A 26,725-nucleotide genomic window follows, 5' to 3' on the forward strand; every position below is an offset into this window, starting at 1 on the left:
AATGTATGTAGCTGAAGCTACATATAGTTTATACAGGGCACACAGCCACTGCTCTGTCAGTGAAGTAAATCATTTGTTGGGACCTGCTTGGTCCAGATGAACTAGAATAATATGAACTATAATAATAATAATAATATTATATATCAATGTTCAAGGTCATTCCTCAAATACTGCAAGCAGGCAATGCTTTGGAAATGTACCTTAGTATTTATGATGGCTATTTTATCTAACTATTGGCATTGATTTAAAGCACCTGTGCAAGGCAAAAGAAATCCTGAGAAAATTACTTGTTGGGGGAGCAGGTTACTTGAAAAATGAGGATGGAAACCATTATGGATCAGGATGTGGGAAAAAAAAAAAAAAAAAAAAAAGGAACAAACCCACACACAAATTAACAAAATTCATAGAATTTTATTGACAGACTTAACCAGGTTTAATAGTTCTGATCCATGTATGTTTTAGTGGCTACAAAATGTCAGTGTTGTTTGTCAAAATACTTCAATTTTCCGGCTGGGTCAGGAATTATCTGAAAAAACAAAAAAAAAATTAATAACTTTCTCTTATCCATGAATTCTGCTACACACTACTGACAATTAGGCTTCATTCACATGGTCAGTGTGAATGCTCAGTTTGTTAATGCGGATGAGGTCACCTGAAGCTGCATGCAAGCAGCTTATGATACGAAGACACCGCAGCTGTACAAACACTGCCACACATCCTAATTTGACTGGCATTGAGGGGATTCAGTAATATAGGCTACCAGCACGCATTTCCAGATGTGTAAACAACAACTTCATGCTTTACAGGCCTCAGCATTCATGTGAATGAAGCTCAAAAAGAATACACTAAAGCATGGGTGTACTGCACTAGTCCAATGACCAAAGGCGTCCCAGTTATCTGGGACAGATAAACACTTTAATAGATTTAAAAAGTAGGGCATGTACAATCTGAAGCACAGTAAGTACGATGCAAAAGATATACACTTTAACAGAGCTCAGGCATAGTTCACCCCTTGGTCTGGTTCTTTAGTGTAGTGCAAGTTTTCCGAATCATGCCCAGGAATGTGTACCATACCTGAAACCACTTTGAAGTAGTGGTCCTGAAACACGTGGTCTGGTACGGTTCACCTGAGTGCAAAGCATGGCAAAACACAGACCTCTCCATGTATTGTTAACCAGACCACAGTTATCCCTGATTAATAGAGGCAATGATTAGGTGTGCCTGGGAACATTTGCTTAAAGCCCAGAGAAATAGACTAGCGAAGTGTGGGGAGGGGTACAACTGAACTCTTTTTAGCACTTTTCAGTTCAACTATGCCCAGTGCGAGGGAACCCCCAAAAACAACCAAAATGGCAGTCACTTCTATCACTGCTAACAGACCATCCAAGCTCCTGTAAAGGAACGTGAACACTGGAGACCACCAACCAGAGGGATGAGCATTCAACGCATCTGATGAAATGTGCTCCAACTCCCCCCTCTGTTTATCAGCTAATAAGCATAGGCAGTTATGGAGTGCTAATTTCTATGAAGTGCTACCAAAACTATGCCAGCCATTCTTTGGAAATGTAATTCCTTTCTGATATTTAAGGCAAGGTTCACATAAGTGGTGCAAAAAACAGTGAAGCCTGTGAATTTTCTGCGTGTGTCAAAGTTCAAAGTTAAGTTAATGACCCCTCAAAGACAGGTTGCAAAAAAAAAAAAAAAAAGCTTGATTGCCAGAAGTGGATTGCATGGGTGTGAACATCCATGCAGTCAGATTCTAATGGCAAAGAAAAAAAATATCACTGCTTACATCTCGTGGGTGCGGTGGGACTTGTGCCATAGAAAAATCATTGTGTTCAAATCGCACTGCGAAGAATCACATGCAATTTGAATAAATGTAGCATGATTCCTAACCGAATCACATGTGGTTTCCCACACTGGATGTCTGAGACCAGGCTAAACCTCAAATCCAGCAAGCCTTGGATAGAGTGGGGCAGAGAAGCAAGCATAGCTTGTCCAAAATGCCAAAGTGACCTTACCCTTAAAACAGGGAAACCTATACAGTTTTGGGCAAACTTTGTGGCCTTTTTAGGCCTGATCTTAAATGCAGGAAAGCAACTAAGTTTACCTAAAGGAGAAAGGTGCCTAGAGCTCAAGTGTTAGGGGAAAAAAAAAATGTAATCATATTTACAGACTGTTCAGTCTTGCTTCTCCAGCATATGACCATCTCCACAGAATTACCAATTTTAAACTGGAATAGACCATGGCATGCATACAGGAGAGTATTAGCCAAAAGCGGGGAAAATCCTGATCCCTGTGAACCCCTGAGACAGCTTTTCCAATCAAGCTCCATATCAGACACAAACTTATTAGAATGAAGTAGGGTAGAGTGGCACATGGGGGAGGTGGCTTCCCATCAAAGCCTATGGGAGGCAGCATGTGAACCTAGGCGCCAGGATGCAATTTCTACTCGCCATGTTGATCTGGATTTGAGGAGCCCTGCAGTACATTGTGACTATTCTGCATAGACAGCAAATATCTTTAACCCCATTTGCTGCCAGACCAGTATGTGCACACGTTAAAACATTTTATACTTGAAGATTAGTTAATACCCCCTAAACAGTACATTTTCTGAAAGCAGAAACCCGTGAAAATAGAATAGCAGTTGGAATTTTTATGCCACGTGACATTCATGCATACAAAAACACTATTACCAGATCTTTTGGTTAAATTAAAAAAAAAAAAGTTTGTGCTTGGCATACCAAATATTTTCAGCCTTTAAATTACATGTGCCTGTGAAACAGCAACATTTTTTTTAGTACCCAAAAATTTCCAAAGGAGACACTTTAAAAGCTCTTACAGGTAATCTAGAATTCATCATTAACCACTTGCCTACTGGGCACTTATACCCCCTTCCTTACCAGGCCAATTTTCAGCTTTAATGCTGTCACACTTTGAATGACAATTCCGCAGTCATGAAAGATTGTACCCATGCAAAATTTTTATCATAAATAGAGCTTTCTTTTGGTGGTATTAATTGCCGCTGGGTGTTTTACTTTTTGCACTATAAACAAAAAAAGTGCAAAAAAATTTTGGAAAATAAAGTTTGTTTCTATTATAAAACTTTGCAAACAGGTAATTTTTCTCCTTCACTGATGTGCGTTGATGAGGCAGCAGTGATGGGCACTGATAGACGGTACTGATGATGGGTACTGATAGTCAGCACTGATAGGCGTCACTGCTGGGCATTGACTGGCACAACTGCTGGGTAGCACTGCTGGGCACAGGTGGGTGGCACTGCTCCCTGCTCCGACAACTGCCAGTTCTCGGCAGTACTTTCCCCACGTTCTGACAGCGTGAGGAAAGTGCAGCCGAGAACCAGCAATTGCATTTCCCTGTGATCAGTGTGTCATTGGACACGGCTGATCACGTGGTAAAAGGCCGCTGTGATTGACCTTTTACCACATCACATGATCAGCTGTGTCCGTAGGACACAGCGATCACAGAGATTGCCAGGTGCGTGCACTCGGGGGCGCGCAGGAGAGCGCATTCTGGGAGGACATCATATGACGCCCTCCCAGAACTGGCTGGCTGCAGTGCAGCTGTCATTCGGCTATCTGCGGTCAACAACTGGTTAAATTCTCCAAGAACCTTGTTCTCACTAGAGCGTACACAGCAATATGCAGCCAAATAGACATAGTACACAAGTGTCATGTGTTTATGCATGAGCATGTATATTGGGGGGGTTTCTATGGGAAAGCCGACCATTGGTGTCATCTACGTGGGTGTAAAACCTCTCGCTACTGGAAACGTATGATGTACACTGGTGGCAGTGAAAGGGTTGTACTACATGTCAAGGTAGCAAAAAACCACTAGCAAATGGCAGGGGCATTTTTTTTTCCACAGAAAAAACCTAGCCTTCAGAATTCCCATGTTGCTGAAGATTACTGTATACATTCCAGGTTCCTGCAATTAAGCACTTTTATGGACAAGTTTTGACAAAAGTTTAAGCTCCAATGATTGACATCCAAGAAGCCAGAAGCAAACTTCACACAAATGTCACAACTTCTACTGACAGCGTGAACATGTAGACTTAAAATGCAAGATAGCCCCACCCCCATCCACAGCCTAGTATTTCACAGTTCACAACTCTATAGGACTCTTTGATAAACCCTAAATAAAAGCCTGGTGAATGTTAAGACACCTAGATAAGGCATGTGCTTGAAAAGGTTTACTTACAGCTCTTGTCTTGGCCACCAAGCATTCATAGCATCTTCAGGCCTGATCTAATTAAAATCAGACAAATGTACTGCTTTCAGAAAGATAATGATGCTATGCAAAATGTATTCAGACTAATCTTACTATAGACAAGTCACACCATTAGAAAGATAGCATACCAATAACAGCTCACAGGAAGATGTGCACTCATTTAAAAGAAGCTGCTATAGACGCTGAGCAATACGCAAATTAAAAGGTTTAGGCTTTGTTCACACTGATGCAATGGGGGATAGGCACAGGAGTTGCTGCATTTCCCACATTGCACTGTGCTTGTGTCAATTAAAAGTTAGCACCCCATAAGCAGGTTGCACATTTGCCTCAATCGGATCGCATGGGTATGAACACCCATGTAATCTGAATTTTTCATGCGAATGCAGTGCACATGTGATTTGCACAGGAATTCAGTGCGATTCCTCTGAATCACATGCGATGAGCCAGTGTGAACCAGGGCTTAGTGGACACTAATGGTCTAATTGAAAAATTACCAACTTGAATGGAAATTGCTGACTAGAAGTTAGCCTGTAATAAGCAAAAAGGAGAAGCTGAGTGTTTACCAAGGAGTATCAGTTCCTTCACAAGCTTAAACTACATCTGTTACGAGAGAAATGTTTATACTGGCCACCTCCTCAAAATAGTTGCCTGGCTTTAAATACCAACAACCCCCCCCCCCAAAAAAAAAACAGAAAAAACAAAAATGAAAAAGAAAAAAAAAAAACACAAAAACCTGTGGGTTCAATAATGCAACAGGCATAAGTTAATTTTGATGCTGTGGATGCAAGTACTCCATGATCAAGGGCAGCCCTATAAAAACAGGCTTCTGGCTGCTCTAACAGCTGGAAGTGACTGCTCACTTTCTAGTGGAAGTGATCTGGGTGGCTGTAAAGCCACCAAGATCTCTTCCCTACACGCTGGCAGATGCAGCGCCACCAAAATTGGTATAGCATATCGAAATCATACATGAGGAGCCCAAAAAAAGCACAAATGTCTATGTATTTGCATGTTTGTAATGTTATATTGACTTTAATGAAGAAATTATGGGAGTACTGCATGAAGTATGCATATGATTGTAGATGACTACAGAGTGAAAAAAAAACAAAATCTGTCATTTATCAAGTGTAGGGGTTGAACTAAAGAGAACATGTAACATATGACATACATACAATTGGATGGCACTGTATTTGGAGTGAAATATCACCGACAACACAATAAACCAGACTTGTTTACATTCCAGCACTCAGAGTACATTTAACAAAGTCCCGTATTTGTTGATGATAATGTGGATGAAAGCAGAAGTTCTAGGGCCTTTGTTCACTGACCTGTAAGGGCTTTTAAAGTGTCTCCTATGGACAGTTTTAGGTACTCTAGTTTGTTGCCATTTCACACAGTTTAAGACTTTGCAAGTTTAGTATATTTACTTGACACAAAATCATTGTTTATTTTTATTTTAGCAAAAATGTTGGCAATGTTAGGTTTGTGTGCAATAAAATTAAAGTGGAAATTCACTAAAACATTGAAATATTTTTAATCCTTATTCTGCTAGCATTCATAAATATATAGGCAAGGACATCATATTTGTTATACACTTTCATCTCACTTCAGAAGAGCCCCTCATCTAGTGCTCTGGTTGGCTTTGGCCAGCCCCTGCAGCTGCTGTCACATTTAGAATCAATTTTTACAGATGTCCATAGGCCCCTTAACCACCTCCCGTCCAGCTGTTGTATATAAAAGAGCCAGACGGTGGCAGTGCAGGGTCGAGTGGCCGAGGAGCACGCAGCACCGCGATCCAGTGCCCGCTGTGTCCTCCAGACACAGCAGTGGAAAACCGATCATCGGACGGGACCTCTGTACGAGGTCCCGATCATGTGAGCACTGACTGGCCAATCAGTGATCACATGCAAAGTAGTAAGCAAGATGTCACTTGTGACATTGCTTACTACGTGTGAAATCTGTGAATGATCACAGAGGTCACATGGTACAAGGCTATTCACAACAGCCTTGTACCATGTGACAAACTGTGACCAATCACAGCTCACTCAGTTCTCATTGGCTGCAAGAATGCAGCTAGAGAGGAGAAATGATTGCTTTTACATCCTTTATGGGTGTAAAAGCAATAAGTGTATTAAAAAAAAAAAATCTTCATCACCCCCCACAAGTAGTTCAGTGTCACCATGGTGACACTGTACTGCTAGGGTGACCATATGTTAAAAAAAAAAAATATTATAAAATAAAAAATGTAAAAAAAAAAAAAAAAGTTTAAAAATAATAAAATTTTGGTTATAAACTAATTTGGGTTATTTTTTTTTACTAAAAATAGAATAAATTTTGGCCAAGATTTATGATGAAATACTATTTATTTGCAAAATTTTATAAGAAAGACTTGTCAAAATTTTTGGACTTTTTAATTTAAATAGCAAAAAAAATAAAAATCCCAGTGGTGAATAAATACCACCAAAATAAAGTTTTAGCTGTCTCAAAAAAATTCATATGGGTACAGTGTTGCATGACCACGCAATTGTCATTCAAAGTGTGATAGCGCTGAAAATTGGCCTGGACAGGAAGGGGGTAAAAGTGTCTGGACTGGAAATGATTAACACTGCCAAGTACCCATTAATTAGTGGCATTTAATTGCAAAGGACCAGTGGCCAATTATAGCAATGTAGGTCTCAGCCAATTGAATCACAGAATCTGTAAAACATGGATTTATCAGTAAAGAGAAGAATTTGCAGTCTTGGACCAAAAGTGAAACACAAATGAAGCGCCTTTAATAGGGTCCCAAGACCAAAATTCTAAAAAAACCAAAAAAACTTGTCAGCAGAAACTAGAAAAAAGTAAACATTTTTGTAAATTTGCTTTATTTATCTGAATAAAGTTTTGTAAAGTCTTTGTTTTCTTTAAATATTTTTGTAACTGTAAATATTACTATACATTTTCTTACATCACACATTGTAGCCCTGATGAGGGGACAACCGAGGACAAAGGGCTGCCTAGATCAGTCCAGTTTGTCCCAATCATTAAAACGTAGAATTTAACAGGGGGTCTGGGCTGCCAGCAGCACTGCTGGAAAAGCATGGTGGTTTTGACAGGCTATCCAACTAAAATTTACATAAAAAAGAAAAAAAAAAAAAAAAGTGGCAATTATCAAGGACTCCAAAACGGATACACATGTATACTTACAGTTTCACTGCCAGGTTTCCAACCAGCGGGGCAAACTATATGGAGAGGGGAAAAAAAAAAAAAAAGTTAAAAAAAAATTAAAAAACCCTTTGATCAAATTTTAGTGGTCTTTATAAATTTAACCACTTGAGCCCCAGAGGATTTACCCCCCTTAATGACCAGGCCTTTTTTTTGCTGTTTGGCGCTGCACGAATTCAAATGATAATTGCGTGGTCATGCAATGCTGTACCCAAACGAAATTTACGTCCTTTTTTTCACACAAATAGAGCTTTCTTTTGGTGGTATTTGATCACCTGTGCGCTTTTTATTTTTTGCGCTATAAACAAAAAAACCACAAAAATTTTGAAAAAAAACAATATTTTCTACTTTTAGCTATAAAAAATATATCGTAAACTCAAAGTTAGTCATAAATTTAAGCCAAAATGTATTTTGCTACATGTTTTTGGTAAAAAAAATCCCAATAAGTGTATATTGATTGCTTTGTGTGAAAGTTATAGCGTCTACAAACTATGGTATAGATACTGTAATTTATGCCTTTTTTTGCTATACAGCGCTGCACTAACTCAAATGATAATTGCGCGGTCATGCAATGCTGCACCCAAACGAAAATTACGTCCTTTTTTTCACACAAATAGAGCTTTCTTTTGGTGGTATTTGATCACCTGTGCGCTTTTTATTTTTTGCGCTATAAACAAAAAAAACCACAAAAATTTTGAAAAAAAACCAATATTTCTACTTTCAGCTATAAAAAATATATCGTAAACTCAAAGTTAGTCATAAATTTAAGCCAAAATGTATTCTGCTACATGTTTTTGGTAAAAAAAATCCTGTGCATTAGCGGGCAAACTGGCGCTATCTAGGAGGGGCGCTAACACTATCGGAAGTCACCAGTGACACTAATACAGTGATCCGTAAAAATCTGTTCACTGTAATCAATGACACTGGTGACAAGGCAGTGAAGGGGTTAACTGGGGGGGGGGGAGGGGGGGCGATCAAGGGGTTAAATGGGATTTCTGGTGCACTAGTGGGCAAACTGGCGCTATCTGGGAGGGGCGCTAACACTATCGGAAGTCGCCAGCGACACTGATACAGTGATCAGTAAAAATTGGTTCACTTATCAGTGACACTGGTGACAGGGCAGTGAATGGGTTAACTGGGGGGGGAAGATTAAGGGGTTAAATGGGATTACTGGTGTACTAGCGGGCAATCTGGCGCTATCTGGGAGGGGCACTAACACTATCGGAAGTCGCCAGCGACACTGATGCAGTGATCAGTAAAAATTGGTTCACTTATCAGTGACACTGGTGACAGGGCAGTGAAGGGGTTAACTGGGGGGCGATCAAGGGGTTAAACGGGATTACTGGTGTACTGCCGGGCAAACTGGCGCTATCTGGGAGGGGCGCTAACTCTATCGGAAGTCGCCAGCGACACTGATACAGTGATCAGTAAAAATTGGTTCACTGATCAGTGACACTGGTGACAGGGCAGTGCAGGGGTTAACTGGGGGGCGATCAAGGGGTTAAACGGGATTACTGGTGTACTGGTGGGCAAACTGGCGCTATCTGGGAGGGGCGCTAACTCTATCGGAAGTTGCCAGCGACACTGATCAGTAAAAATCGCTTCACTGATCAGTGACACTGGTGACAGGGCAGTGAAGGGTTAACTGGGGGGGAGGGGGGGGGCGATCAGAGGGTTAAATGTGTCCTAGAGTGTTCTAACTGTAGTGTAGTGCTTGTGTACTCACTTTTTGGATGTCGTCTTCTCTGTCTGGAACGGAATGTGTCCAGGCAGAGAAGAATGACATCATATCCTGCCCTGTGTGTATGTCAACACAGGACAGGATAGGACAGGGACCGATCATGTGATTTCAGCCAGAAATCACTGGCTGAAATCTAATGATTGATCCCTCCTGGATCAAATCGTGTCACCCGCGGGTCGTCGGGAGCGTGTGCGCCCCCTGCCGGCGAAAGTGACGGGTGCGCGGAACCCGTTTTTAAACGTGGTTTTGTGCTCCACTGCCGCCCTGCACACGTATATACACAGTGGCAGGGCGGCAAGCGGTTAATAAAAGCACATAGCCAATTTGAAAAGCCTCAAAATATTTAAAAACGGTTTTAAAGTTTAAAAAGGTTTTTAAACCAAAAAGTGAACTTCTTGTATGTGTTTTCTTTTGGTCTGGTAAATGTACCATTGAAAGAATATGCTCAATAAATGTAAAAAAAAAAAAAAAGTCAATTACAGAAGTCTTAAAGCGATACTAAACCTAAAATCGGTTACCTTGCAATAAGGTAAAAAAGGTTTCAGTTCCTCTGTCTTCCCCTCTTCCCTGTGTGAAGGGGAGGAGGGGATAAGAGATCCAGCTCTACACAGCTAGATCTCTTCTCCTCTTCCACTGGCTCCTGCCAAATACAGTGAAGTAGGGGCGAGCCAGCTGGGTAAGTTATGGCGTGTCTCCACAGACACTCCACTCGGGAGCGAGCGGACAGTGTGCCCCCCCCCCATAGCAGTAGTTTGCTACAGGGACATGAAGAAAGGAGCTGCCAAGACCGCTGGTGGGGACCCAAGAGCAGGATCGGGGCCACTCTGCAATATCACTGCACAGAGCAGGTCAAAAAAAAAAAAAACCCACACAACTAGACTTTAGTAACAATTTAATAGCTGATAATTTCCTGAGCTCTCTGCCCCTGTTGAATGTCATCAGTTAACAGAGATCTAAGTTATGTTTATACTAAAGAACAACCCCTTTCTTTCCATTTTACTAAAATTTTATTTTTTTGAGAAGTAGAATAGGGTCTTTGCGTAAACTACACTGCTTCATCAGTATGACGGGTGGGCATTGTCATCCTAGGACAGGAGGTGTTACTGGCAGGATATCAAGGTGAATAAAAGAAAGCCTGAAGAAAACAAAGCAGCCACCACATCTAAGCAATAGTTTATTAAAGAGCATCTAAACCTAAAAATATTTTAACCGAGGACCTACAGTACAGCAAGGAATTTACAAAAAGACTAATATGCAAGCCTTTCCACTGTACTATTTCACTAATTTAGTGTATTGGTCAAAGAAACAGAAAACCAAAATTAAGGAATTATATTCCCCTTCTACCCAGTGCTGTGGTCTCCCAGAGTTCCCTACTGTTATCTTTAGCCAGACCATCTTCCACGTACCAATCTTCAGGCATTTTCATTGGCCTGGCTAAGACATCTCTCCTGCCCACGTAAGGAGCTCATTCATCTTGGCATTGCTGAAATCTGTACACCTACCCAGTGTACAGGGTATCTAGACAGGTAATAGAATTTTCATGCAGGAGACATCAGTCTCTTCTGTATTAAAACCCTGCCCACTTGCCTTTTTTCAACCCCTCATGCAAAGTTGCACTTTAATGAGCTAACGTAGCTGAGCTCTCTTGCTCTGAAGAGTTTCAAAAGTTGTGCCAATTTTAAAATTGGAGATTGGCTGGTTTCCCTGTTGGATGTGAGTAATGTTGGGCTTCTGGTTAATTGCTCAATCTATGTAATCCAGACATCCAGGAATTTCCTAAGGTTCCTCAAACCTCATTTAACTAAATATACAAACATTTCAAAATCCATGTCGGACCCACACTCGTTCCAATCTTTTAAGAGTATGTCCAAATCAAACATTTTTCCCCAGAGTGTAAATCACATTCTTGCTTGAACACACACTAAGTTGGTATCTGGCCATCACTCACCTTCCCCATGTTTGTCTGTGTACTGGAATGCTTGTACAAGACGAAGGGTCTCATCTACAGATCGCCCAACAGGAAGATCATTCATGGTAATCTGTCGGAGGACTCCTTTGTCATCTATGATGAAGAGCCCTCTAACAAAATTAAAAAACAAAAACATTCAAAGTAACTTCACAAGAACAGAAAAAAAAAAAACCCCACACGACCAACCCTTGCTAGCTGTTGCAAACCTGTCATTGGAGACACCTAAGCCTGCTGATCTTCGGAAAGAACTGCTTAGCCATCATACTGGCATCAATGCTTTATGTCTGATATGAACAAGTATGCAGATAAAGAATTCCGACTTAAATTTGCAGCATACTTCTAGATTAAATTGTTCCACTCAAAGTAATTTTTGTGGGGGCAAAAAACCTGTTTCTGAAAAGTTTTTGCTTTTTTATTATGGTGCTGATGGCACACCCTGATATGGTCAAGTGCCTGGTCGCCAGCTGCACCCACTGATTCAATGCAATTACCCCTACATCACCACTGTGTGGTGCTGAAGGGATGAAGCACAGAATATAGCAGAGGACCAGGAATCCAGCCTTGATGTTTTGGCTTCTAAAGAATCTTAAGGATAAGTTCACCTTTTCTAACATGTTCAGCTGCCCCCATGTATGAGCACAGATATACAGACAGATGCACAGAAGTCCTGCATGGCACCCTCGATTAGATCACCTTCTAGGCTCCTAGTAGAAAAAAATAAATGCACATTTTTGTACCTGCAAAAATTAGCATTTTTTTTTTTTTTAAACCACACAAAAAAAAAAAAAAAAAAAGGTGAACTTTATATAACCAATAGCATGGGTGGGACTTTCATTTTAGCAGCAGTCACTTTAAAAAGTCACTTCTGAGAGTTATCATTTTTTGATGGTTACCTCATTAGCACTACATTCATTTAAGTCGTTCAATCTTTCAGTGGCTAAAAGTTAAGGGTTTGTGTCGACATGCAGGGTTATGCATTCCCATGCAAATCTTTGGGAATGCAAATCCAGCTTGAATGTAGGTCAGGAAGTCAACTGCAGGTAAAAAAGGCATTTAGTAATTAATTCTGACTGATTCAGAAGCATCTCAAAATGCTAACACAAGCCCAAAGCATGTTGACAGCCTGGAGCCCCAAGGTCACCTTTATAGCTCAACCCTAAAAAGCCCTTCTGAGATCCCAGCCAATATTACGATGACTAGATTACCCATAGGTCTTTACATGTCAGGAGTTTCCTATTCCTTAACTTCCCTAAAGAAATATCAAATGAGTGTAAAGCATATCTGAAATACAACCAGATGGTACCAGTTTGATTTAAAAAACACAGGGCTCGTTCACACTGTGTGGTGACTAGAGTTTTCCACACTGGATAAAATGTAGATCATTACTGTGGGAAATCAACCTTAATACTTCGTTTCCCCTATTTGTCTTTTGCTATAGTTACTTCACTATGCCCATGAATTATGTATCTACAAACCTTAGCGTGTGACCTTGGTCCTCCAGGTATACACCATAATCCTTTGAGATCTGGTGAGTTAGGTCAGAAAGCAGAGGAATTTTCATTGGACCAAGTCCTCCTTGCTTTCGAGGTGTATTTATCCTATTAAAAAAAAAAGGGACAAAGCGAAAAAAGACCGTTACTACACCTTGCCACAAAAGGCAGAGATGCAAACACAAATGTCAATATGAAAAGGCTTATGGTGGTAATCAGTCTGCACCAGGGGTGGACTGACAACTCGTGGGGCCCCCCGGGCAATAGAGGATCATGGGGCCCGTGTCCTTGCCCAAACTCAAAAAAGCCTATGGAAAAAAAAAAAAAAAAAAAGAAAAAAAAAAAAAAAAAAAGGGTACCAGGGGCATCTCATGGGGTCCCCTGCTGACCCCGGGCTCTCGGGCAGTGCCCGAGTTTCCAAATGGTCAGTCCGCCCCTGGTCTGCACTGAAATGTAAAGGTGCTGCAGTCTACCTAAGGGAACATCATTATACTGTATACACACACAGCAGGTAAAAGTAGTAACACGTCCCCATTTTTCTAGATATACACGACTTTGTATTTCCTTGGTGGGGGGCACGTGCAGTGGGGGGTAAATCCTCTGGAGGAAAAGTGGTTAACATGCTACTAAACACAGGACCCCACATTCACTATATCACAGTACTCAGAACATAGAAATACAATTATTTTAGTAAATAAACTGCTAAACACCCTTTTCCAATTAGCAGTTAGTGCAATCTTATGATTTGTGTTCAGCAAAGCACTGGTCAAAGCTTGTAGGAGGAGTTTTCTGCTCTAGGATGCAAAACCCCTGACCAGTGCCTGGACAGAGCTGATTGCCTTTGTACTGATCACATGCACTCTTCCAAGAAAAAAAAAAACCTAGCAATACACACTAAACTGAGTATGCGCAGAATGGCTACGATTCAGTGTGTCTTATCAGGAAATAAGACAGACATTTGAACAAGAGGAGCAGAAAAGTTAGGATCAAATGGCTATTTTACAAAATGTAGAGGATTAACCCCTTAGGTGCCACAGTGAGTATAACCAGCATGCCTTACTGCATATACAGACTGATCTTCCTGTTGTGGGTTTAGTAACAGCCAAGACACCAGATGAAATCTCAGTAATTGGAAAGCAATCCTGCCCCGTATCAGTGCAAATTAATATCAGCTGTTTCAGTCTCAACTGGTTGACTAAAAGGTATTTAGTTACCAAGGTGTTACACAAGAAACATCTCACAATAGGTAAAAGCAAAGAGCTCTCAAGACCTGCAAAGGTCTTGAGGCATTTGTTACAGAAATACTAAGAGAATATAGTCTGGTCAGACCAAAATTGAATTCTTTGGATGCCATAATACACACCACGTTTGAAGTTCAAAAGGCACTGCACATCACCCCAAAAAACGCCATACCAACAGTGAAGCTTGAAGGTGGGAACATCATGGTGTGGGGCTGTTTCTCAACATACAGTACTGGCAAATTTCATATTGTTGGATGGATGAATGCAAAAATGTACCCAGACATTGCTAAAATTCTGCCGCCATCTACCATGAAGATGAAACAAGTGGACAGTCCAGCAAGACAATGATACCAAAAAACAAAGCCAAGGAAACTCAAATGGTTTCAAAGAAAGAAAAAGCTGCTAGAATGGACCAGCCAATCACCTGACTTGAATCCAATAGAAATCTATGGAAAGAACTAAAGATCAGAGTTCATAGAAGAGGCACATGGAACCTTTAAGATTTGAAAACAGTGTGGAAGAAAGGGTAAAATCACACCTGGGCAATGCATAGGACTAGTTTCTCCATACAGGCGGAGTCTTGAAGCTGTCAAAGGATTTTGTACGAAGTATTACATTTCAGTTAGCCTGTTCAATATTTTCCATGTCATTACACAACCTAATTTCTGAACTTGTTTTGTTTTCTTTGTATGGATGGATTGCATTGGTTATAACCAACATGTGGTGAAAATTGCATGACAATAGCACCTTTAGAAAACTATTCACCTAGAAAAATGGTGACAAGTTCATTACTTATTTTAATCTATCCATCCATCTACACATACATACCGCTTCCTATCTTTTTGTCATGAGGGAAACTGGAAAGACCACCATTACATGCTACTCTTAAAAAGCTAAATTTATAGCCGTTACTTGTTTTGATTAAGACCTCTTTCACATGAACGTTCTAATCTGATCCGCCTGCCCATTTATCAGGGGGGCCCGATTGGAACCTCCATTCTCCTATGGACAATGGATGGTGTCCTGGGGTATTTCTTCCCAGATCTGGACCACGGCACCACTGAGCTCCTGAACAGTCTGACGTGCAACCTGGTAGCATCAGATGGATCAAAAGAGATCCCAGAGGTGTTCTATTGGATTTAGGTCAGGTAAGCGTGGGGGCCATTCAATGGTATCAATTCCTTCATTCTCCAGGAACTGCCTGCATACTCTCACCACGAGGCCAGGCATTGTCGTGTACCAGGAGGAACCCAAGACCCACTGCACCAGCGTAGGGTTCGACAATGGGTCCAAGGATTTCACCCTGATACCTAATGACTGTCAGGGTGCCATTGTCTAGCCTGTAGAGGTCTGTGTACCTCCATGGATATGCCTCCCCAGACCATTACTGACCCACCAGCAAAACGGTCATGCTGCACTATGTTCCAGGAAGCATAATGTTCTCCACGGCTTCTCCAGACCCTTTCACGTCTGTCACATTCTTGACTGTGCTGGGAGACCACAAACCTTCTGGCAATGGCACGTATTGATGTGCCATCCTGTAGGAGTTTGGCTGCCTGTGCAACCTCTGTAGGGTCCAGGTGTCGCCTCATGCTACCAGTAGTGACACTGACCCTAGCCAAATGCAAAACTAGTGAAAAAAAAGTCAGAAAAGAGTAGGGGAAAAAAATGTCAGTGGCCTCTACCCGTAAAACCCCCCCTGTTTTGGGGGTAGTCTCATTGTTGCCCATCTAGTGCACCTGTTAATTTCATTAACACCAAAGCAGCTGAAGCTATTTAACAACCCCCCTCCGCTACTTAACTGGCCAGATCAATATCCCAGGAGTTTGACGATGTTATACTACGATTAAAAAAAAGTGTTCCTTTAATTTGAGATGTATATGGGGGTAACCATTTACATGGTACACATGCAGGCTTAGCCTCCTTGTTTTGGCTTGCAAATCCTCCACCCACCTATCTAGACTTTAAACAAGGTACAGACCATGCCAAGTGCGTGAATTGAGAGTCCACCGAACAAGCTACAACTTCAGTATTTATTGATCTGAATTCTTCTATGCGGTCACCAAAAGCAATTATTTCCGTTGGACAGACGAATGTGCTGCATAAATAAAAAGGGGGAAAAAATATATATTATATGTTAGAACAAAGCAATAGCCAATACTAACTTCAGAAGGTTAAACCAGTTACCAATTATAATGCATAGTTTGTGGCTGGGGGAAACTAAAAATCTCAGCTAGCGCCTCCCCCACCCCCCCTTCTAGTCTTCAGGACTCCAGAGCAGTTTGTATTTCTGAGTCCCGAGTTCGACAAGGTTATAGTTTGCCAAGACCACCTGGTGTCCTGGCAACCGATTACTTGCTTGCCAAGGGCTCAGGTCTAGTGGAGGAAGTTAATCATCCTCCCCTGAATGCTGTCTACTAGGAGTTGAAGGGTACCCAGGACACTGATGCAAGAGGAAAGGGAGGGGGTCTCCCTGAATGCTGCATTCTATAGATTACTACCCCTGCACTCTATACATGTTTATACATTACGTTACACACTCCTGACCAAGGTCCAACAGTTGCTGGCATTAATTCTTTAACCAGTTCCCGTCCAGCCCATGTATATAAACAGCCAGACGGGAGCAGTGCAGGGGCGGGTGGCCGTTTATAAATGGGCCGCTTTCTTGTTCTACCGACATTGTTCCCTATCCTACTGGCACCCACTCCTTGGACCATACATCAGATCTGGATTCCCCAGCTGTGTATTGTGTCTTTTTTGTATTAGAATTCAAATTTTTTTTTTCCCATTGACAAGCAGTTTAAAAAAATTCACACCTTGGAGAATTGTTTACATAATGTTTATACTGTTTAAAGCAATTCCTTTCAGTGGGGCTGCATCCACATTATGATAATAGCTTGTTCTGTCTAGTGGAGATTAGAAAAATTTCCTTAACCAATCCTCCATACTACTCCAGCAGAAGACACTCCCATGCTCTGGTGGTGGACTGTCCCTTGACATCATCATGTCCAATACAGGGCATTGGTCCTAATGACATCAGGACCCTTCCCTGTTATGAAGGCATGCCAATCTACCTTAATGTAAAATGGTAAAGCAAATCCTCCCGATATCAGCAATGCTACCTGGTCTGTCCATTGGCTGGGAAGACAGAGCCTGCAGTGTTAAGCACCCCCTGGGAGTGGCAACCCAGTGATGCTACAAGTATCAGTGCAGGACCCCATTGTGAGAAAGGGCACCCAACCACTGCACCACAGCATTTCTCAACACCTCACTAGCTAGGCCTTTTTGCTGAGACCGGGGTTTTTTTTTTGTTTTGTTTTTTTTAAAAACAGGCTGCAGGGCCTAACCACTGTCTAACATGCTATTTTTCTCCATGTGCCTGTTGCTTTTTTGTGCATCACCTTTTCACTCAGCATTGTAGGGTGTAAGGTATTCAGGTCTACCATGAAATCTAGGGCGCAGGATTAGTGGCCATCAGGTTCCTTTCTCGTCTTCAGGAGAGCTTCCCACCCAGTACTTGTTGCCTTGCTTCAGCTGATCATGAGGAGCAAGGTCCAAAGGGACATTTGCTAGGTGGATTCAAGTGCACCTTACCCACTATTCAGGAGTCTGACCCGGAGGGTCAGGGAGGGTCCTCTCCTTCTCAGGAGGGGGACCATTTGGCACACCCTTGTGCACCTTTGTGTGTTCACATGCACTTTTCTGGTTCACTTTGGGGGTTTTGTATTTGCACACCATACTGCAGGCATGGAGATATATTTTTTTTAAATATATTTGGTTTTATTACCTGGGACTTAAGGCAAAAACAGGCCTGTCACACCTGCCCACCAACAACTGATTAGCAAAAAACCCAAAAAGGATTTGGACACCTAAAGGGAGATTTACTAAGGCTGGCCATACACTATACAATTTTCTGTCCAATTTTCTTTAGATTTACCTTCAACTATGTAGTACAAGAGCCTGCCTAATTGGATACAATTGAAAGTGTTGTTTAGGTTTGACCTCCTATTACATGGTTTTTGGTAAATCTAAACCAAAAATCTCAGGAAAATTGTATAATGTATGGCCAGCCTAAAACTGGTGCACTCAGAAGATTCTGGGGCAGCTGTGCATGGTATGCAATCAGCTACTAACTTCAGATTGTTCATTTAAACTTTGGCAAAAAAAAAAAAAGCTGGAAACGGATTGCAAAATCTGGTGCAGCTCTGCATAGAAAACTCTCCAATTTTAGTAAATAACTTAATACACATGTAGATAGCCCATATCATGACTATATTCCGGACCCATATGCGTTACTATGAATGTAATGTTTACAGGCAAATGCTTGCTACAGTTTTCTTGTACAATATACAAAATAAAGAATATAAAAAAAATATGAACATATGTGGACTGCACGTGAAGATATACTTACAAGTCCAGAGGGTAGAAGAAGAAGACCAAGTATTTTCCTTTGTAATCTGTGAGCTTCAACTCTTTAAATTCTCCATTTATAACAGCTGTTCCTTCCCAGTATGGAGCAGGCTTGGAAACTGGATTAAAGAGAAACAAACATTCTTTATGAAGGGCAGGTTCCAGATTTTCCCATACTTCATTAAAATACAGATCATAAACTGGTTTAACAGCTTACTCTGATTGGCTGAGTCAAAGGTGGGCTGATGACAATTCTCGATTCAGCCACAGGAAGCTTTGTATTCATTGGTAGAACACAATCGCTTTCTATGATTGGCTGAGCGCCGTTCAGACCATTGTGTTGTGTTCCAGGTCTGAGCCAGGAAGTTCTCAACTCGCACCCAAAACACAGTGCTCTATGCAGCCTCCACTACAGTTTATACAGCACATCCAACAGCCTCATGTTAGTGAGGAACCTAGTTCGTTTGGGCCAGCTTGGTCAAAATGAATGATGTAGTGTGCCAAAAGCTGGATTTCAACTTTAAAAAAAGCAAGACCTTTTTTTTTTTAGTAATTTTGAATGACATTTGTCACATCATTGAATGTACTGATGAGAATCATCTAAGTGTATTGCCAGCATTAGAGTCCATTTGTCTCAGCACTTATTATAGATTTATACAGCACCAACAGTTTGCACAGTAAAAAAATTTAACATTTTATATATACTTAGTGACAGCTCACATATGTACACACTATCAGCACTGTGACATTGTGGAGCAAACTACATTTTAAAGTTTACCAACAAGTCAACATGAAGAAAAAAATTCCAATTTCTCCGACGTCTGCACGATGACAATGCATGCTGGAAGGCAAAAATTATTAGAATAGTAGTTCAGTTACAGCAGAAAGAATTCAAAGAACTTCTCCTAGGGCTAACCGCTTCATCATACGTGTCCTTCATGCCAAGATAAAACAAACGAAAGAAACCACCATGTCCATAAACCCTCACTTTAATCACTTCAGTAAATTAGCTTAGGAAAAAAAAAAAAAAAATGTATAGGATAGCCATTTTAGATATACTGTACAAAAAAAAAACAAAAAAAATTTAATTTTTCCCAAAAACAATTTGATTGAGAAAAGAAGCACAATGATAACATGTACAGGTTACATTCTGTTCATGGATAGTATCAAATACAAGTGTCCCCTGTCGGAAAACCTAAAGCCAGACATGTCCAGCTGGCATTTTCACGGCTACATGTGGCCTTCATTCTCCATTTTCTGCAACCCTAAGTGGTTTAAGCCAGTGTTTCTCAACCAGGGTGCTGTAGCATCCTGGGGTGCCATCTGGGTTCCCAGAAGACAGGACTTGGTTTTCCCTGGATCAGGGTCATGAGTTGCCAACACGGGCAGACTGGATGTCAGCACCACAACCATTGATACTCAAGGACCCCAACACGACTAATCTGGGGCTGGCAGCGTGCAGGGCTGCACCTAGCATTCAAAAGACAGAAGACTACCTCCCTTCAGACCTCCTCCACATACTGCCCTCTGCAGTGCTTCTGGAGTCAAAAGAAACGGCACTGATGTGAAGTGCAACTGATATGAGGGAACTTTCCACTTTAGACTGGGGTGCCTCAAAATTCTGCATACTTTTACAAGGTGCCAAAACTGAAGAATTGCCTGTGTAAGAATCAGCAGATTATTGCTGTTAAGAGTAACATGTGAACATTAACAGCTGCAGCCAGAAAGCCTGTAAAAAAACAATAACATGGGTTTTCACATGTAGCCACATCCAGTTGTTACCTGTTAGGGACAAATGTCTGACCCTGGACACAATCTGAGTATGTGGCTGCTAGTTCCTAACTGCAGGATATGCAAATACACACATTGAAGCAATGGGAATCTGCTCACCTGCCTTTGGCATGCATTTTAAACAAGGGAAAACAAGTCATCTTTGCAAGTCCCGAGACTGTAGCAAACAAAATGGGGTGGGGGGGGGGATTAAAATTGGTAAGTATAAGAGCTCATTCACAACATGTTGGGTCTCCATTGATCAGTTATGGGGCTTGGGCTCTTTAATATATACATTTGTAAAGAAAAAAAAAGTTACTTAACAATACCTCCATACCTAGCGTCCCTGCAGCATGTGCTTCCAGCATAACCTGGACGCAAAATGTTGCCACCGGTACTACCACTGACAGAATACCTGGCACCCCACCTGGGTGCTTCCATCAAAGGACGGCTTCCTCAACACCGGGACACAAAAGGTATTATAGCTGGGCACTGCACCCAAGAACTAAGCACTAGCTTAGGTGCAATCGGAACTCTCCTTACCATTGATTCACACAACTTATACCACACAGAATCAGGTATGAGCTTGATCACATTATCCTAAACAATGCAAACCTTTAACAGTAATATCAGTACATCCAATGCACAGCTAACAGCAAGGTAATCAACAGCCAGACACCCAAGAGCTCATGCTAGACAGCAAGCCCACACCCCTGGATATACAAAGTACACAACACACGCTGTCTTTCAGGTGTTTGCTTTTCCTTTGTATGATCTGTCCACTGGAAAAGTCGTCGCAAGATTAAACTCATACAATGTTCCAGCAGTCTGACAAAAAGGAAATAATTTATCTTTATAGGATTTCTTGAAGGAGACTGGTGATACATATGTATATCCCAAGTGGAGCTTACCGAGCTCAGTCTGCAAGAGGGCCACTATATTTCCTCTGACCATTAACCTGTACAACCTGTGTAACTTAATATTACACATTTCCATCCAATCCAGAAGGAAAGCTTTATTGCCTTTATTCAGAGAATTAAGCCAAGCCATTCACAGCGTTCATCACATTTTCATCCATCAGACTGATCCGCTCTCTACATGTGATCATAAACTGAACCAAGCTTTTTTCCATATTCTGACAGGGAAAAGCAGACAAAATGCTTGGTCTCCTTCATGGGCCATAATCAGTGGGTGCAAGGCTAGCCTTTAGTTCCCTCCAAAAGCCCTTGCCCCAGTTGGGTCTGTCACAACCACCTATAGGTTGGCCATGCTTCAAAACAGGGTATCCCTGAAGCCACTGCAATGCACATGCGCCCAGCCAGGACCACATAGCTTTGGAAGTAGGGACAGCTAAGACTATTAGACTGGGCATGCATGGGCATTATGAGCACACAGGAGACCACCTGTATGTATGCATTACAGTGGACACATGTACAGTATGGGGGCGGGGGGGTGATGAGGTAAGAGGCCATCTTATTGTATTACAGTGGGAACACGTGCAGTATGGACAGGGAGCAAGGATGCAGGAGGCCACCAGACTATTACAGCAGGCACAGATGCACAGGGCCAGGGAGGACAAAGCAAGTCACCTATTTAAGTGAACTTGTGCAATATGGGTCTGGAAATGAGGATGCAGCAAGCCACCCATGTGACAGCAGGCACACATGCTGTATGGCTTGAAAAGGATGCAGACCAAATAGTATTACAGTGGGCACACGTGCTGTATGGACTGGGAGCAAGGACGCAGGAGGCCCAACGAATAGTATTACAGTGGGCACACGTGCTGTATGGACTGGGAGCAAGGACGCAGGAGGCCCAACGAATAGTATTGCAGTGAGTACACGTGCTGTATGGGCTGGGAGCAAGAACGCAGGAGGCCACCCAATTGTATTACAGTGGGCACATGTGCTGTATGGGCTGGGAGCAAGAACGCAGGAGGCCACCCAATAGTATTACAGTGGGCACACGTGCTGTATGGACTGGGAGCAAGAATGCAGGAGGCCACCCAATAGTATTACAGTGGGCACACGTGCTGTATGGACTGGGAGCAAGGACACAGGTGGCCCAACGAATAGTATTGCAGTGAGTACACGTGCTGTATGGGCTGGGAGCAAGGACGCAGGAGGCCACCCAATTGTATTACAGTGGGCACATGTGCTGTATGGGCTGGGAGCAAGAACGCAGGAGGCCACCCAATAGTATTACAGTGGGCACACGTGCTGTATGGACTGGGAGCAAGGACGCAGGAGGCCCAACGAATAGTATTGCAGTGAGTACACGTGCTGTATGGGCTGGGAGCAAGGACGCAGGAGGCCACCCAATAGTATTACAGTGGGCACACGTGCTGTATGGACTGGGAGCAAGGACACAGGAGGCCCAACGAATAGTATTGCAGTGAGTACACGTGCTGTATGGGCTGGGAGCAAGGACGCAGGAGGCCACCCAATTGTATTACAGTGGGCACATGTGCTGTATGGGCTGGGAGCAAGAACGCAGGAGGCCACCCAATAGTATTACAGTGGGCACACGTGCTGTATGGACTGGGAGCAAGGACGCAGGAGGCCCAACCAAAAGTATTGCAGTGAGTACACGTGCTGTATGGGCTGGGAGCAAGGACGCAGGAGGCCACCCAATAGTATTACAGTGGGCACACGTGCTGTATGGGCTGGGAGCAAGGACGCAGGAGGCCACCCAATAGTATTACAGTGGGCACACGTGCTGTATGGACTGGGAGCAAGGACGCAGGAGGCCACCCAATAGTATTACAGTGGGCACACGTGCTGTATGGGCTGGGAGCAAGGACGCAGGAGGCCACCCAATAGTATTACAGTGGGCACACGTGCTGTATGGGCTGGGAGCAAGGACGCAGAAGGCCACCCAATAGTATTACAGTGGGCACACGTGCTGTATGGGCTGGGAGCAAGGACACAGGAGGCCCAACGAATAGTATTGCAGTGAGTACACGTGCTGTATGGGCTGGGAGCAAGAACGCAGGAGGCCACCCAATAGTATTACAGTGGGCACACGTGCTGTATGGCTGGGAGCAAGGACACAGGAGGCCACCCAATAGTATTACAGTGGGCACACGTGCTGTATGGGCTGGGAGCAAGGAGGCCCAACGAATAGTATTGCAGTGAGTACACGTGCTGTATGGGCTGGGAGCAAGGACGCAGGAGGCCACCCAATAGTATTACAGAGGGCACACGTGCTGTATGGGCTGGGAGCAAGGACGCAGGAGGCCACCCAATAGGATTACAGAGGGCACACGTGCTGTATGGACTGGGAGCAAGGACGCAGGAGGCCACCCAATAGTATTACAGAGGGCACACGTGCTGTATGGACTGGGAGCAAGGACGCAGGAGGCCACCCAATAGTATTACAGTGGGCACACGTGCTGTATGGACTGGGAGCAAGGACGCAGGAGGCCACCCAATAGTATTACAGAGGGCACACGTGCTGTATGGACTGGGAGCAAGGACGCAGGAGGCCACCCAATAGTATTACAGTGGGCACACGTGCTGTATGGACTGGGAGCAAGGACGCAGGAGGCCACCCAATAGTATTACAGAGGGCACACGTGCTGTATGGACTGGGAGCAAGGACGCAGGAGGCCACCCAATAGTATTACAGAGGGTACACGTGCTGTATGGGCTGGGAGCAAGGACGCAGGAGGCCACCCAATTGTATTACAGTGGGCACATGTGCTGTATGGGCTGGGAGCAAGAACGCAGGAGGCCACCCAATAGTATTACAGTGGGCACACGTGCTGTATGGACTGGGAGCAAGGACACAGGTGGCCCAACGAATAGTATTGCAGTGAGTACACGTGCTGTATGGGCTGGGAGCAAGGACGCAGGAGGCCACCCAATTGTATTACAGTGGGCACATGTGCTGTATGGGCTGGGAGCAAGAACGCAGGAGGCCACCCAATAGTATTACAGTGGGCACACGTGCTGTATGGACTGGGAGCAAGGACGCAGGAGGCCCAACGAATAGTATTGCAGTGAGTACACGTGCTGTATGGGCTGGGAGCAAGGACGCAGGAGGCCACCCAATAGTATTACAGTGGGCACACGTGCTGTATGGACTGGGAGCAAGGACACAGGAGGCCCACCGAATAGTATTGGAGTGAGTACACGTGCTGTATGGGCTGGGAGCAAGGACGCAGGAGGCCACCCAATAGTATTACAGTGGGCACACGTGCTGTATGGACTGGGAGCAAGGACACAGGAGGCCCAACGAATAGTATTGCAGTGAGTACACGTGCTGTATGGGCTGGGAGCAAGGACGCAGGAGGCCACCCAATTGTATTACAGTGGGCACATGTGCTGTATGGGCTGGGAGCAAGAACGCAGGAGGCCACCCAATAGTATTACAGTGGGCACACGTGCTGTATGGACTGGGAGCAAGGACGCAGGAGGCCCAACGAATAGTATTGCAGTGAGTACACGTGCTGTATGGGCTGGGAGCAAGGACGCAGGAGGCCCAACCAAAAGTATTGCAGTGAGTACACGTGCTGTATGGGCTGGGAGCAAGGACGCAGGAGGCCACCCAATAGTATTACAGTGGGCACACGTGCTGTATGGGCTGGGAGCAAGGACGCAGGAGGCCACCCAATAGTATTACAGTGGGCACACGTGCTGTATGGGCTGGGAGCAAGGACGCAGAAGGCCACCCAATAGTATTACAGTGGGCACACGTGCTGTATGGGCTGGGAGCAAGGACACAGGAGGCCCAACGAATAGTAGTGCAGTGAGTACACGTGCTGTATGGGCTGGGAGCAAGGAGGCCCAACGAATAGTATTGCAGTGAGTACACGTGCTGTATGGGCTGGGAGCAAGGACGCAGGAGGCCACCCAATAGTATTACAGAGGGCACACGTGCTGTATGGGCTGGGAGCAAGGACGCAGGAGGCCACCCAATAGGATTACAGAGGGCACACGTGCTGTATGGACTGGGAGCAAGGACGCAGGAGGCCACCCAATAGTATTACAGTGGGCACACGTGCTGTATGGACTGGGAGCAAGGACGCAGGAGGCCACCCAATAGTATTACAGAGGGCACACGTGCTGTATGGACTGGGAGCAAGGACGCAGGAGGCCACCCAATAGTATTACAGTGGGCACACGTGCTGTATGGACTGGGAGCAAGGACGCAGGAGGCCACCCAATAGTATTACAGAGGGCACACGTGCTGTATGGACTGGGAGCAAGGACGCAGGAGGCCACCCAATAGTATTACAGAGGGCACACGTGCTGTATGGGCTGGGTGCAAGGATGCAGCGAGCCGCCACCTGACTGCATTACAGTGGATACAATATGGGCTGGAAGTGAGGAATCTAGAGACATGCAGTCCAAAAACAAGTCGTCACTTGATGGAACAGCGGGCACTCAAGAAGATTAGGGTTGACTGTACATATTTTGGAGTGGGTACATTTTTGCTTTATACATTAGTGATTTAAGGACAACTCCCCCTTTCCTGAGACTTCCAAGTACATGCATATTTAGGGATCTCCCCCACTTACCAGGCATTATTCTTGAAGCATCATTTCACGGTTTGAAATGTGGTGCAGTTGTACATGGCTCCACCCACAGAGCTGTCTCATCCATTCACAGAGATGGGTAACTGGAAAAACTACAAGTCCCATCTACCACACAGGGTCTAACGGATGTCAATAGAGCACAAGCACAGTGATGTTACCACGCTGGTAGTCCATGCATTTCCTCCTCCTGCCCTGTAAGCCTGTGTACAGCTGGAGATACAGTCTGCTGGAGGCTAAGCATGGCACCTGCTGATCACTGTTGCAATGAAAAAAAAAAAAAGTCACAGTACTAGGGTCATTGGTTCGAATCCCAACCACTGCACCACCTGACTTAACATGTTCTCCCTGTGCCTGTGTGGGTTTCCTCCAGGTACTCTGGTTTCCTCCCACACTCCACAGACATGCTGGTAGGTGAATTGGCTCCTGTCTAACTTGGTCCTAGTATATGTATGTATGAATGTGAGTTAGGGACCTTAGATTGTACACCCCTCGAGGGTCAGGGACTGGGTTAGCACTGCATCCATTGATGGCGCTATACAAGTACCTGTAATAACCAATGATGGGTGTAATTAATGTATCAGTGATGAATGGCTCCAATATCACTATAATCAACATCACACCAAAGTCTTCCTGACATATCTAGACGTCCAGAGGTCCCCCAGTCCATGTGACAGTACAGGCTCCGCCCTCTGTAGAGAGAAGAGCGGAGGATGACAGATGTTCGGGACTGAACGTCTCCACCAATCGGAGACACCCAGCACAGCACTGGGGGGGTGGGGAGGGGTACCGCGGCCCGACGCTCTGCGGGAGGTTCCCCGCCCAGGCTCTGGAGGTCACACTCACTTTTCGCCTTGCTCAGGTGCAGGGAGTGGTCGGACACGGGCACACGGGTGGCCTCCCCAGGGTATACCTGCCCCCCGGCGTAGAAGTGACACTCTCCGTCCTGGTGAGCCCGGCCGGTCCGGGGCTGCTCCTTGTCTTCAGCACCATGACACGTGACAGTGGCCGTATTGAAGAGGAAGACGAGTAGGAGAGCGGGGGCACGACACCGGACCTCCATCCTCCTGTACGGCGGGAGAAAAGACACGTACAGCCTGAGAGGAGGGGGAG

The 26,725-nt window shown here is 44.1% G+C and overlaps 1 protein-coding gene across 3 annotated transcripts; it reads right to left on the reverse strand.

The window, feature by feature from the left end:
* Positions 1–391: 391 nt before the first annotated feature.
* Positions 392–26,725, reverse strand: PRDX4 (peroxiredoxin 4). Of its 3 annotated transcripts, XM_089656864.1 has the most exons (8): positions 26,459–26,725; positions 18,305–18,422; positions 15,875–15,991; positions 12,638–12,760; positions 11,142–11,272; positions 7,435–7,469; positions 4,222–4,268; positions 392–526 (listed from the first exon to the last, which is right to left on the reverse strand). In XM_089656864.1, exons 1-8 carry the CDS (start codon positions 26,673–26,675, stop codon positions 523–525), a joined length of 792 nt encoding a protein of 263 aa, XP_089512990.1. In that variant the 5' UTR covers positions 26,676–26,725; the 3' UTR covers positions 392–522. The 3 variants fall into 3 exon arrangements, with proteins under 3 accessions (XP_089512990.1, XP_089512984.1, XP_089512998.1); XM_089656858.1 differs by lacking the exon at positions 4,222–4,268 and having other exon boundaries at positions 26,459–26,721; XM_089656872.1 differs by lacking the exon at positions 392–526 and having other exon boundaries at positions 4,218–4,268.

The sequence above is a fragment of the Staurois parvus genome, unplaced genomic scaffold (assembly GCF_062004578.1).
Source record: "Staurois parvus isolate SC_StPar_1 unplaced genomic scaffold, SC_StPar_1.0 ptg000029l, whole genome shotgun sequence".
NCBI lineage: Eukaryota > Metazoa > Chordata > Amphibia > Anura > Ranidae > Staurois > Staurois parvus.